The sequence below is a fragment of the Carettochelys insculpta genome, chromosome 9 (genome assembly GCF_033958435.1).
Source record: "Carettochelys insculpta isolate YL-2023 chromosome 9, ASM3395843v1, whole genome shotgun sequence".
In the NCBI taxonomy this organism is placed as follows: Eukaryota; Metazoa; Chordata; order Testudines; family Carettochelyidae; genus Carettochelys; species Carettochelys insculpta.
The window spans coordinates 60254600-60269220 of record NC_134145.1 but is presented as its reverse complement, the minus strand read 5'-3'; the positions used below and the strand labels follow the sequence as shown (position 1 = coordinate 60269220).

Below are 14621 nucleotides of genomic sequence, written 5' to 3'. Positions count from 1 at the left end.
GGATGCAATTGGTTGCTTACACAGTAAAAGCTGTGTTACCCAGCACCTGGTGCGCCAGAAGAGTCTATTAGCTGGCATTTCTGATCCCTCCCTATACAAAGGTACCATGGCTGTTATACTGCCCCGCATGTTATGCAGGGAGGCGGAAGATAAGTAAGCAAGCTGAAATCAGGTTCTTATACAAAAAAGGAGTTTCTAGGGCATGGCATGGAGTCATTTCAGATTCAGCCGAATCTCCTCCACCTTCTACATCTACAATGGTAATTGACATTGATAATGATGACCCAGAGGCAATGCAAGTTCCTGAAGAGCCTTCTGAATCATCAAAGAAAGATTAAATTATGTTCAGTGTCCTTTTAGTAGTAAGTGTGTTTCTAGTGATCTGGGTGTATGACTTGCACTGCCTTTAGCCATCTGTAGTGCCATAAGATAACTGCCTGTTTAGAAAACTTTACCTGTATAGGATCAGAGAGGTGGCTGTGTTAGTCTGTAGCTTTGAGAACAACAAGAAGTCTTGTGGCACCTTATAGACTAACATATTTTGGAGCATCAGCTTTCATGGGCAAAGACCCGCCTCATCAGCTGCAACCTGTATACACTCAAGAAGCCAGACAGTCTACTTCTGGACCGGTGATTACCTGAATACTATTTTATACTTTATCTATTTGACTGTATTTTAATTGTTTCAAAATTGGTATTCCATTGGTAAATACAACTGTTAGCCGGAATTTTGGACTAAGACTCCTCTTTCCTCTGCAGTCTCCCAGCATGCTGGAAAACAAAGCTTTTACTGTAATAATAATCCATAATATTTTCTACTGACTTGCTTCTGACCAGCTCTAAGGAATGGAACTCATGACTGTAGAAAGTTCACAGCCTGTATTCATCATTGATTCACCATTTATAAATTGTTTAGGTGTTTCCTTATTGTACCCAAGATCCAGCATCCATGGCTTTTGTCAACAAAACTCGCAGAGCGTCCACACACAAAATGTGGTTTGTCAACGAAACTGGGCACTTTCGTTGGCAGGCTTCTCCCTCTCCCCCATGAGGCAGAACACCGTTCTTGACAGAATCTGTTGACAAAAAAAGCCATGACACTGCGAGCATCCCCTCATTTTTGTGTTATCGGAGGGGTGCACAGGTGCCCCTGGGTATCTCTCTCTATAGCAGATAACAACCAGGCAAGGAACACTGGGAGAATGAAAAGCTTCCCAATGAAATTATTAGTGAGTAGCCCACGACTCCAGTGACCAACAAAATAGCAGCTAGAAACACTCCAAATACCTGCCAGGAGCACTGCCCGTCATATGACGCCAGTCCGTGTCCTTGTTACAGCCCATGTTATGAGGATCAGATGTCGGACATCCCCCCCCCGCCAATTATAAGGAGCTACATTCCGCCCTCATTCCACAACTTCCCAGTCTGCAACAGGAGAATGTGGAGTTATCTGCCCAACATTTCTCAGGGTTGATTCCGAGTGTGACTCCCGCGGATTTCAATAGGGGTGGTGGCCGTGTAACAGAACAGAATTTTCAAAGCACTGCACGAACATCGATTCGTTATCCCTACACTGCCCTGTTGGTCAGGAGGAATTATGACCCACGTTTCACAAATGCATTCACAGAGGCAGAGAAACAGTAAGTTAGTTGCTTATGGAGCTGCGACAGCAGATGGCAGACCCAGGATAGGAACTGGGGGATTCCTTCCTACCAATCTGACCTCTGAACCTCTACAGCACTACCTTTGGTTTTCAGAACTATTCTCAGAAATGGTTTGGGGCAAATAGGATGAAGTTTAACACGACAAAGGCAAAGTACTCCCCTTAGAAAAGAACAATCAGTTTCACACGTGCAAAGTGGGAAGTGCCTGTCTAGGAAGGAGTATTGCATAGAGGAATCTGGGGGGGTCATAGTGGACCACAACCTAAACAGGAGTCAAGAGTGTGATGCTGTTGCAAAAAGCAAGCAAACATGATTCTGGGATGCATTAACAGGAGTGGGGTAGGCAAAACACAAGAAGTCATTCTTCTGCTCTACTCTGCGCTGATAGGGCCTCAGTTGGAGTATTGTGTCCACTTCTGGGGACCACATTTCAAGAGAGATGTGGAGAAACTGGAGAAGGTCCAGAGAAGAGCAACAAGAATGATTAAAGGTCTGGAGAACATGAGGTCTGAGGAAAGACTGAAAGAACTGGGCCTGTTGAGTTTAGAAAAGAGAAGACTGAGAGGGGACATGATAGTGGTTTTCAAGTACCTACAAGAAGGATACAAAGAGGAGGGAGAAAAATTGTTCTCTTTGCTTAAATTGCAGCAAGGGAGGTTTAGGCTGGACATTACGAAAAAATTTCCTAATTGTCAGGCTAGTTAAATACACAAATAAATTGCATAGGAAGGTTGTGGAATCGCTGTTATTGGAGATATTTAAGAACTGGTTAGATAAACATCAGGGATGATCTAGTTGGTGCTTGGTTCTACTGTGAGGACAGGGGACTGGTCTTGATGACGTCTCAAGGTTCATTCCAGGTTCTAGTGTTCTATGATTCTATGGTTAATCACACATGAGGTAAACCCAGGAAGAACACATAATAGCCAGCCATTGCAGCTACAGAACATTGCACCGAGGACCATCAAGAGATCTTATCTTTCCATAAGGTGCCATACAGGAGAATGGTTGGATATTTAAGCTGCCATTTGCATCCTGTTGGTGCATGGGCCTGGAATTTGCACTGTGAAGCCATCTGCTGATGGCCCCTCTGTCACGTTAGTCTTGGCTCTCATGCAGTCAATGGTGATGTGGAGACAGGAGCTGCGAAGGCAACGGATGCTCTGGCCCAAAACAGTGCACTGACATTGCATATTGCTGCGTAGAAGCAGGACATGTTTGCTTCACTGCCCTGGTTGGACAGGGTGCGACCTGGGATGATGCGTCATGGTGACGGACAGTGAGATGGGCAATAAAATAGCAGCCTAAGCCATTTGTAGGGTGCACTATGAATAGAGACCATGCAGCCAGACAGCCCGTGACCAAGAGCAATGCAAATCAGTAACCAAGAAGGGCCACATTCTGTCTGCCAGTGGGGCTGTGCTGGCTAGAAGTGGGGATGGACTTCGGAGCTACGCAGAGACAGGCCGTAAGGGGCCTTGAACAGCAGCTTGCCGCATTCCAGGTCTCTGCAGTGCGGCCTGGATTTGGCCACTAGGGGAAGGATTCCAGGAAGGGCTTTGTCATGGAGCATGGGGTCCCCAGGCCCTGCACCCCCTCCGCAGTCAGATGTGACTTTCATTCGGCATGGAGAACAGACAGGTTATTAGGCGACAGGGACGCAGTGTAGAACTGACTCATCAGCACAGAAACCAGAAGCCGTCAGTACAATCCATCTGGGGGAGAGGGAGCCCATAGGTGGTCCCCCAGCCAGGGCCCTGGCCCCCCCTTCCTACCTTCCTCTCCAGCCAGACCACACTGCCCCACTCAACAGCCCAGTTCCAATTCAAACCAGCCAGGCCCCTCCTCCCTCCTGGGTCCTACTTCCCCAGGAATCAAGGTGTCACCTGGTTGCCTAGGTTACAAAAAGCAGGGGGGGAGGGGGCTATGAGTGAGAACTCATCACACCAAAACCCCCCTCACCACTATGCACTTGGGAGACTACGTGCCTAGGGAAACTGAGGCACCCACCTCGGGTTACTACAGGGCGGACGGAAACACATGCATCCTAACCAGGGGGGAATAAAGTCCTCACACACCCCACTTCCTCACAGGGAAATGGTCCTGCCACATTTTCATTCAGTAGGATGAGGCAAAAGGAGCAGGCTGGGGGGTGGCAGCCAATTCTCAGCTGAGAAGTAGCAGCATAGGTCAACCAAGCAATCCCTGAGGGTGGGGAAGAAGCAGCCTGCCCGTTGTTTCCTCGTCAGGAGCAGCCAATGATCATGCCTTGGCTTTTCCCTGTCCTCGGCTTGTGAGGCTGAGGCCAGGCCTGCACTACGGGGAGGGAGAAAGCGATTTGAGATACGCAACTCCAGCTTTGTGAATTGTATAGCTGGAGTTGACAAATCCTAAATCGGTTTTTTCCTACCGTCCCCACAGCTGAAGGTCGATGGGAGAAACTCTCCTGTCAACTTCCCTTTCTCCTCCTGACTGTGGGGCACACCAGGGTCGACGGTGGAGGCCTGTTTGTTCTATTCAGGGCAGCCCCGACCAGGCATGCTAAATTGAGCCCTGGAAGGCTGACTGCCACCGCATTGATCTTCCAGCAAGCGTAGATCTACTCGCAGTCTTAGCCAGGCAAGAGTTATGCAATGGCCAGGGAAACACTGCCACAAAGCACCCAAAAGCCTCCTCCAGTGACCTCCTCCTGCAGCTCTGGCTTCCTGATCATTCTTTGCAATGAACACTGGCCCCTGGGTGTTATCTCCCCATCACAGCCCGAACTCCTCCCTGCCATCTCTTTTTCTACTGACAGCACAGGGATAAGCTGTTCCGCTGGCCTCAGGACTGCCGAGCCCTCCCTGCCCTCCACTACATTCCCGAGGAGCTCTCCTCCGAAGGCGCTCGGGCCCCCTCTCGCTCTTTGCCTCGGCGCTTTCCAAATAGGGAACCTGGCAAAAGCCAGGAAGAACGTAGGGGATGGATGGCAAGATTAATGGGCAGAGACGGAACGAGGGGAGAGACGAGGACGCCAGGCTGCTCCAGTGCCAGATGCATGAGGGAGACAAGGTAAATTATTCCAATGTCATCACACACAGACTGGATATTTCCAGCTGGAGCTCCCTAGAATTACTCCGCCTCAGGCTGGGACAGCTTGAAGCCTGGCCTGAGCTAGCCCCCTCACACTTCAGCTGTTCGTGACTCCTGTAGTCAATGAGAGCTCCTGCCCTGCCGGCAGTTCCATCACAAGCAGAGGCCCTGGAGTGGCGATGTGCTCTCTCTCTTTCTCAGCTCCAGCGCTCCTGCCGGCAGAGGCTGGGACTACACTAGCTTGTAGCAGCTGCACAGCTAGAACTCTATCATGCTGCTCAAAAACAAGAGGCGAGGAGCAGTGCAAATGACCTACACCTGGCTAACTTGTGTCTTCACCTGGCACACGTCAAGCATGGGCCTGCCCCCTTTGGCCAGCGTCTTGGCTATGGTGATCTGCAGGTGACAAGATTCCCTCTTACATGCCGTGCAACTTGCTTTTTAGGGACTCCTGCAGCTTCTTCTCACCAGATCGGCATTTTGCCTGGATCACAAAGTTGGGTTCAGAGGAATGCCCAGTTCTGCCCGGGCTACTCTAGTGAGCTCCCAGAGCTGAGCGCCGATACAAGCACCTCATCTGTGCTTCCGCCAAACGCCAGCCAGAGAACCTCACCTGCTCGTTCCTGCTCCATGCCCAGCAGCTGCAGGCCATAAAGACACTCACTCCATTGGCCAATAGTTACTTGTCCTGGTTGTTAAACAGCTGGTGTAGGACATTTCTGAAGCATATAAAGGACATAGGTGCTTGTTGACTGTCCACTGGGGACTGGAATAGCTGCTCTTCTACAGCGCTACCTACTGCACTGTCTGACCATGGGGGAACCGATAGCAGAGTTCTGCCTTTAGGGCAGGGCCAACAAGACCTGTCCCGCCCCTCCACTTCTGGGGGCACAGAACCAGGCTCCCCTCCCATGTGGCCCTGGTGCAGCTGTCTCATGGGAACTTGCAGCTCACAGACAGTAGCCACACTTCCTTTCTCGTCACTCGCTTATTTCATGTGTCTGTTTTCATCCATTAGCTCTGCACCCTGGCCTGGAGAATTGAATTCCCGCCCAGATCGCGTTACGGATACAGAGGACAAAGGACAGCATTAGAAACAGCCAGCGGGAAACTTGTTCCAGAACGAGAACTTCACAGGAGCGTTGTACAAATTCACCCCGACACCCCCAAACTCTGGGAAAGGCCCAGTCTGTCTCCAAACTTGGTGGGGTGAACCTTAGCTTGAAGGGCTGCTCATTTCACACTCCCTGTTGCTAGCCTGGGAACAGAGTGCCAGAAATCTCAGGAGGAAACCTGTGTTCCCACACCTTGAAGACCACATGTCTAAGCTCATGTCACCGGAAGGGTTCAGATCAGGCACGCTGATCGCTTACACCCTCTTTGGGCTTTGCGCCCCAGGGGAGACATTCTACACAAGGTGCTTTGAATATCAAGCTTATCATTGTCACTTTATCCAACTGGAGCAGAGCTTGATGACCTTTTCAGCACCACGGCACACTGCAGCCAGACACACAATTCCACGGCACAACCACTTTTTGGCTGAATGGCTTGCTCATAAACGTTACATTGACTTATATTTACTATGATTATGGTCTTACTGGAGACGTTTGCAATGGAGTAGTGCATACAACAAGCTAAACAAGGACCAAATGTGTCAATGTTACAAATCCACCACAGAATCCACAGACATATTTTCAAAATCTGCTCAACGCGCTGCTTGGGATGCTGAGTAAACCAGTAACCAATGAAAGCGGCTCCCCTCCCAGCTAGCCTGCTGGAGCCGGGACATGGCTTTTAAGCTGTGTTCCGGCTCCAAGAGGCTTCTACCCCCTTCCCTCCCCCTTGCCACAGCAGGGGATGGAGTTGGGAAGCAGCATTTTAGCTGTCTCCTGGCACGAACACTGTGGGGTGGGCATTTCCCCTCACGGTGGCTCTGCAAAGAGCCACCACCGGGGCGTGGCAATGACTGATGAATCCTGCACCACCTGGGCCTCAGGCAGCCTTGCGCTCGAGCTGTAGCTGGCATGGGTGGGGTCCTCATTTTCCCCCTGTGGTGGCTCTGCAAAGAGCTGCAGTGAGGGGAAATTGACAAAATTTCACAGCATGCTTGGACAGTTCTCCCGGTACCCCAGCGTGCCGTGGCAAACCGGTTAAAAACCACTGACCTGGAGCACAGGCTTTTCCTTTGCTTCTGCAGAACACTCACCCTGACCTCTTTGCTAAGGCAGAAAACGCTGCTGTAGCCCAGGCTAACTAGCTCTGCTCTTGCAACGGAGCGAGGCTGAAACCCCAGCTGGTCATGCCACGGGGCTTACCTCGCAGGACTGGATGCAGTGAACGACGGTGGGGTCCGGGTGCCATTGCAGCCTGCCAGTACACACGATGTTCTGTGGAGAAGAAAGGGGAAAGAGCGGTCAAGCGGCGCGTGGAAGGGGCGAAACTTTCTGAATTCTCTCTCTGCACGGCCTGGTTGGGTCCTGCAGAGGCTTTCTGTACATCTACTGCGCAGCTGAAGGATTCCACCTTCTCACTGCCCCTCAGCTCCTCGCCACAGCCAAACTCCTCCCAGCTGGGGAGAGCTGGACAGGGCCCTTGCTTCCACGCAGAGGGAAATACTCATGCTGCTGAGGTTGAAGAGAACAAGGACACTGCGGCAACGTCTTTGAGCCGGGTGCACACAGGCAGCGATGAAGGAACAAATGGGAATTAAACTCTCCAGAGCGACAGAGGTGTTGGGGGCCCTGGAGGTGGCAGCTCAGACCCCGGCTTACCCCATTCAGCTCCCTGCCACCAGAGGTGCTTGGCTAGCTCACCAGTTGGGTCCAGGGTGGCCAACCCCCAGCGCTCAAGCCACACGTGGGTCTTGGAGCCATTAAATACAGCCCCTCCTGAGAGTTACGGTCTGGGAGTGCACTCTGCTGCTCGGTACATGTGCCTTAGTGCTCAGTGGGAGAAACGCACGGCAGCAATGGCGGCTCAGGTGAGTCTCTGGCTTTGAGTTGGTGGGGACGAGGGTGTCTGGGGGTGCCTGGCTCTGGGGGAAGGAAGGGGGATTAGGTTAGAGCAGGAGGGTGGGGATGCCTGGCTCTGGGGGAGGGGCAGGGCATTGAGGCACATATTATATATTATTTTTATCTCTATACCTATCTCGGGGTGTGCAGCCCCCAGAGCCCTTTCATCTGGCCGGCACTGCTGGCAGTGCTGCCATTTTTAAAAGGCATCTTGCGCAGCTGGCGTGGGCCCCGGCTCTGGCCAATGGTAGCAATGTGGGGGGGAAGAGCCTTCAAGCGCAGGGCCACGTGGGGTCTCCTTCCCCCCCACCCTGTGAACTGCACCACAGTTCAGCTTCCAAATCCCCAGCTCCCTCCTGCACCACACCTCCCATCCAGACACCACACTCCCATCCCTAGCCCTCTGCTGCCCAGAACCCCCTTCCGGCACCCTACCGCCTGCTCAGTCCCTGTTCCACGCTCAGCCTGCTCCCCAGCAGCCCTCTCTCACACATGGAACCCCTCGTTTTTGGCTCCATCCCCGAGCCTAGGGCGGCCCCACAAAATCTCCTAGCCCTGGGCCCTAAGAACCGCTAATCTGGCCCTGGGAGGCAGCCCTGAGCCTTGGCATGCCCCGTCCCCGTCCCTGGGCTGGAGTACAAGGGGAACCCTGGTGCCCCAAGTTGCATGGGTGAGGTGAGTTTCCTGTCTTCTCTCCCTGCCCCCCCACCACACGCTTATGTGTTGGGAGCCAAGTTCATGAGGTGTTTTTGCTTCTTGCTTGCATGTGGCCCTGGGGCTTGGGCCCCAAGATGGATGGCTCTCGGGCCACAGCTCACTTGGCTCCTGAGGTAGTGGTCGTTCTGGTAAGCCACCGCATTGTTGGTGCTGGAGGTGCCCTGTTCTGGGGGGGATTGGAGATCTTGCATGTCTGAAAATTGTGGGTATTGGGTACTTCATTTTTTTGAAAAAGGGGTACTTTATAAAAAAAAGGTTGAGAAACCCTGCAGTAGAGCTCAATTTAGTTGGTTTAACAGGAGAGACATGGCCATTAAACCAATTAAATTGAGTCCTAGTCTTTGAGTGCAGCAGGGAGCTGCCCCTGCCGTGATGTCCCGGGGTGGTTTTGGGCTGTGTGTTGGGGGGAAGGTTAGGGCTTTGAGGGGTTTAAGCCTTGGGCTTATGTTCATTTATGTTCGACCCCCAGAATTTGTAAAAAAAATTGCCCTGTGGCCCCCCTCATGAAAAAAAGGTTGGACAGCCCTGATCTATATAGATCTATATCTGTATGTATCTATATAGATAGATAAAATAAACATAAAATACATTTGATATCAAATTTTGGAGTGTCCCTCTGAGGTGTATGAAACTGTCCTCATGAAGCTCATAATATATAGATATATGTATCTCATAGAGCTGGAAGGGACATTCAGAGGTCATTGAGTCCTGTCTCCTGTGCTCTCAGCAGGACCTATCAGCATGGCTGTGTCTACACTACAAAAATAACTATGGCAGAAGTGGCTAGAGCTCTGGGCCCCTTTGAACTGCCATGGCCGGGCTGCTCCGCCTGGCCAGGGGTGCGGGGCACCTGTGATCCGAGGAGTGCTAAGGCCTGACTGCCCTCAGCCCTGTCCGTTATGGAGGCTCAGATCTGGTCCCCTTCCACCTGGCCCCAGGGCCCATGGTGGCTGGTGTGGCCTGGCCAAGGCAGAAGTGAGCTAGAGGCAGATTCAGAACCGGCACCCTACTAATTTTGCACCCGGATCCCTCTAAGTAGGGGGACCCATTCAGGGCCCCAGCCCCGCCCCGACGTCCTCCGCTGGCAAGGCCGCTCCCACTGCGGAGGTGCCTGACGGGCAGCCAACCCTGCGAGAGGGAAGCATGCTCGGCCAGAAGAAAGACATGCCTATCCATCAGCAGGGAGGGAGCGCGGAGCAGAGACGAAGGGAGAGACTAAAACAATATGTTCCAGTGACAGGTCCTGGCAAAGGGAAGGACATTTTCTTAAAATAGCCCCTTCCCTGGCTGCCCCTTCCCCGTTCAGGAGTTCTGGCGGAAGCAAAGCCCGAAGCCAGCATCCCGCAGAGCTGAGCGATTTAATCCTTCAAACCCCAGGCCTCCTTCCAAGAGCCGGCTAACGACCCCACAAGCCACAGCCCACCCCCAGCCCCTGACTGGGCCCTTTCCCGGCCAGTGATTTGCAGCAAGTCTGATTCAAACTGACGTAGAGGAGTGTCCACAGGCATGAAATTCTGCTAACCCTCAGCCTCCTACGGGCTCCCAGGAGGGGAGGAAGGTGGCTGGATGAGACTGATGGCTCCTAATAATGGTATTTGTTTCTCTTCCCCTGGTGGAGCTGTTTTTGAATCCCAGGCATTTGAGCCTTTCTGCTGGAAAGCATGTGAGGGGAGGGGTGGGGGACGCACCGCGCTTCACCTCCATCAGGCATTGGAAACTATCTGCACTGAGTCCCCAGAGCTCTCAGCAGGTGAGAATGCCCCAGAGACACTGGCAGAAGTTTAGCCTGAGCTGCTAATGAGTCTGTCAGGCAGAAGTGTTGGTTTGGCCAAGGCGCCTGTATCTACCTTGTTTTGTGTATTTGTTCTTGGCGGTGACTCAAGGATGGGGGAAACTTTCCAAAAGCACCCAAGAGAATTAGAAGCACAAGTCCCACTGAAGAATCATGCTTCTAAATCTCTTGGATTTCTTGCATTCTCTGAGAGCACAAAGCAGTATATGGAAACTTTCTCATCCCTGTGTCTTTGCACTGCATATTGTATTTCACACAGAAACCATTACACGAACATCATTAAAGGTGCAAGCTCAAACACACGTTAGTTAGGAAATGCCTGAATTAAGGTTGCCTGTTAAGTCCTGATTTGGCCTGTGTGTGCATATTCTACGAGTGGAGGAAAGCTAATGAGATGCCAGATTTTAAAAAGGTCTCCAGAGATGATCCTGGCAATTACAGGCTGGTAAGTCTAACTACAGCACCTGGAAAATTGGTTGAAACTATTGTAAAGAACAGAATTGTCAGACTCAGAGATGAACATAACATGTTTGGGAAGAGTTTTTGTAAAGGGAAATCCTGTCTTACCAATCTACTAGAATTGTTTGAGGGGAGGTCAACGAGCATGTGGATAAGGGAGATTCAGTAGATATAGTGTACTTAGATTTCCAGAAAGCCTTTGACAAGATCCCTCACCAAAGGCTCTTAAGCAGCATAAGTTGTCATAGGACAAGAGGGAAAGTCCTCTCATAGGAAACAAAGGGTAGGAATAAATGGTCAGTTTTCAGAATAGAGATAACTCGTGCTCTCTCCTTCCCAGGGTCCGTAATAGGACCATTCCGATTCAACATATTCATAAATGATTTGGAGTAAGGACTGCCAGTGAGATGGCAACATTTGCAGATGACAAAATGTTGCCTGACATAGTTAAGTCTGCAGCAGACTCTGAAGAACTTTAGAAGGGTCTCTCAACAGCAAGCTGGCAGACGAAATTCCACGTTGATAAATGCAGAGTAATGCATATTGGAAAACACAATCCCAACTATACAGTGAGAACAATGGGGTCTACATTAGGTGTTACCACTCAGGAGAGAGATCTGGGAGGCACGGTGGATAGTTCTCTGAAGAAACAGTAAATCAATGCGGAGCTGCAGCCAAAAAAGCCAACAGAATGTTGGGAATCATTAAGAAAGAGATACATCATAAGACAGAAGATATCAAATTACCTCTGTATAAATCCATGCTATGCCCACATCTTGACTTCTGTGTGCAGATGTGGTCACCTCAGCTCACAAAAAATGTATTGGCATTGGAAAAGGTTCAGACAAAGGCAACAGAAATGATTAGAGATATGGAACAGAGTCTGTATGAGTAGAGCTGATTAAGAGGCAATTCTCATCTTAGAAAAGAGACAACTAAGGAGGAATAGGACAGAGGTTTATAAAATCAAGGCTAGTGTGGGGAAAGGAAATAAGGAATTGTTATTGACTCCCTCTCATAACACAAGAAGTAGGTGTCACCAAATGAAATTAATAGGCAGCAGGTTTACACCAAATAAAAGGAACCATTTCTTCTCATAATGCACAGTCAACCTGTGGAACTCCTTGCCAGAGGATGTTGTGAAGTCCAAGACTACAAGTGTTCCAAAAAGAACTAGATAAATTCATAGAGGTTAGGTCCATCCATGGCTATTAGCCAGGATAGGCAGGAATGGTGTCCCTGACATCTATTTGTTAGGGCAGGGAATGGCCAACAGGACATGAGTCTTTTGATGATTACACATTCTGTTCATTTCCTCTGGAGCACTTGGCACTGGCCACTGTTGGAAGACAGGATCCTGGGCTGGATGGATTTTTGGTGTGATCCTGTCTGGCTGTTTTTAAGCCTTTAATGACACACCTCACTCTGTGAGCAGGACGGCTCGTGCTCACTGAAGGAGCAGCTAGCCAATATTTGGTTTTCTCCTCCTTGTTCGAAGAGTGACTCCTGCCCTTATTTACTGCAGGCTATTCAACTGCTGTTCTGGAGACAGAAATGTTAATATCCGCATGGGTTTTTCTCTAGGTGTTAACCGTTGTAGTTCCAGCAGCAGAGGTCTTTGTGGAGGATCTAAAGGAGCCTGCTGATGACCCATGGGCTGTCAATGGATGGAGTTTGTGTTTTTTCACAGTGCAGGTCTTGTCCTTGTGTGGCATATCAGTCAGGTGGTCTCCTGCTCCAGGCTATCTGGGTGCCAGGCAAAGAGTCACTGAGATGCAGGAGAAACAGGCTCTGTGGTCTAGTCCCAGTATCTGGCCCTGTTCTAGCTACAAACAGCCATTCCGGGAAAAGTCCTGCTCAGACCTGGCTTATAACTTGGATAGTTAGATGAGTTTGCACACAGATAGCACAAGGCCCAGCACTGACCCAAATGTCTGCTCCAAAGCCTGGCGTGCTAGGGCTCCTCCAAGAATGAGATGTAGTCAATTTAACATGGGCAAAACAATGGATTTTCCCCTAACCTTCTTGTTGGGAATGGCTGATCCATGTGTGCTGGAACAGTCCAAAACAATTCGACACCCACAATGGAAAATTTCACCGTCAGTGGTTGAAGGCTTGGCAAAGAATAAATAATTGAAGGGAAAAAAAAGGTTTTCTAATGGGATGTGTTGGCGGAAGTTAACGAGAGACATCACTAGCAACAATGCCTATCACCTACGATACCCCACAGACGTGGAAGGGAAGCACGTAATTCCATATTTAGGCATGCAAATAGGAGGCTTGCTCGTATACAAATGGTCATCAATTGTCAGTAGTCTGGAGCTGACCTGAAGAAGTACAGCACCTTTAAATCCCCAGCTCGGGGGAAGTGTTTGCCTGGATTTTTCTAAGGTAGGACCCAGTGATCCCCGGAAGCTGGGCACTTGTTTTCCTGTTCAGGAGAGATTCAAATGCCACCCAGGTGATGAGCAGAATTCCCACAGCTCGGTTACGTTGCTACTGGTGGCGCATATTCACTCAAGCCTTGGTGCACAGAAACATTTATTCTGCCCATGGATGGAATTGATTAGAGCAGGGGGCAGCAACAGAAATGGCAAGAAGAGACTTTCTTTTCAATTTTGGTAAAAACTCAATGGTTCAAGAGCCTCAATGCCTGTGAACACGAGATGGCCCTTAACAAATATCAAGCCGTACTTTTGGTAACCCCTATTTTAAGCACAGCCCACACCCAGTAATTTGTGATGTGACACATGTTTACCTGCAGGACATTCACCATCTTTTTACATATCCTATCTCCTCACACTTCACGTGTGTGTTCGTACCACTGGCTTCCTGACTTTCACTCCCAAAACCACTTTATTTCTGTCAACTTGACTTCACGTTTAATTTCAGTTTCCTTTCGTAAAATGCACGTGCCCTTCACAGCAGGAATGCCACAAGCTTCCTTTTCCGTTTCAAAGGCAAGACTTTGTTAGCAATACGACCAAAACGCAGAAACAGTATCAGAGGGGTAGCTGAGTTAGTCTGTATCTTCAAAAGCAACAAGAAGTCCTGTGGCACCTTATAGACTAACAGCTATTTTGCAGCCTAAGCTTTCGTGGGCAGAGACCCGCATCTGACGAAGGGGGTCTTTGTCCACGAAAGCTTAGGCTCCAAAATATCTGTTTGTCTATAAGGTGCCACAGGATGTCTTGTTGTTTTTGAAGATACGGTACCACATCCCACAATCCACTGTACATCTGAAAGGGGGAGTTATCCAACGTTTCAAGATCACACCTCGTTTGCTATTTAGCTGTGAGTTGTTCATTGTTGAGCTTTTAGACATTCACCGTTTATTGAAAATAATCAGGAGTTGTTGGTTTTTAACTTTGCAGTTATAGTGTTGGGAGCCAAAAGGAAGGCCTTAAAGAGCTGCATGCGGCTCCAGAGCCGCAGGTTGCAGACCCCCGGGATTACAGGGACCTCTTGCTCTCCGTTGTTCAAGAAGGGACGGCTGCTCGCTTGATGTTTGTGGCTGGTAGCAGGAGAGGCTTCTCCAACCTGCTCACTACTCGCTGAATGAAATCCAGGGTGGTGCTGGGAGTTTCCCTGCCAACCCTCCCCTCCCTCGCATGTCCATGTCTCACCTAATCTCCTTCCCTCCCCCATTGTCTCTCTCTCTCCTTTCTGACAGCCTGTCACTCTCTATTCTAACACCCAAGGAGGTGGAGGTGGGAGGGACCACACAGCCAATCTGTAAAGGAGTTTATGAGCTAAGCTTTGCCTTTAACCCCCCAGATTTGCTCAAGTTGCTCGGGGAGGTAGCTGCAACAGCATCACGACGAGCCCTTCACATCTCATGAGGTATTCTGCCTCAGCGCCCCTCAATCAGAGAGACACCCCCGCCCCTTCCGCCCCGCATAGCCT

General features: G+C 50.2%; 1 protein-coding gene across 1 annotated transcript in view; it reads right to left on the bottom strand.

Annotated features, from left to right (window-relative positions):
- The window catches only part of PAPPA2 (pappalysin 2), a 152846-nt gene that overhangs the window by 31574 nt on the left and 106651 nt on the right, over positions 1 to 14621 (bottom strand). Inside the window, exon 20 of the mRNA XM_075003321.1 lies at positions 7052 to 7123. Within this exon, the coding sequence (XP_074859422.1) occupies positions 7052 to 7123 (72 nt within the window). The remainder of the gene's footprint in view (positions 1 to 7051; positions 7124 to 14621) is intronic.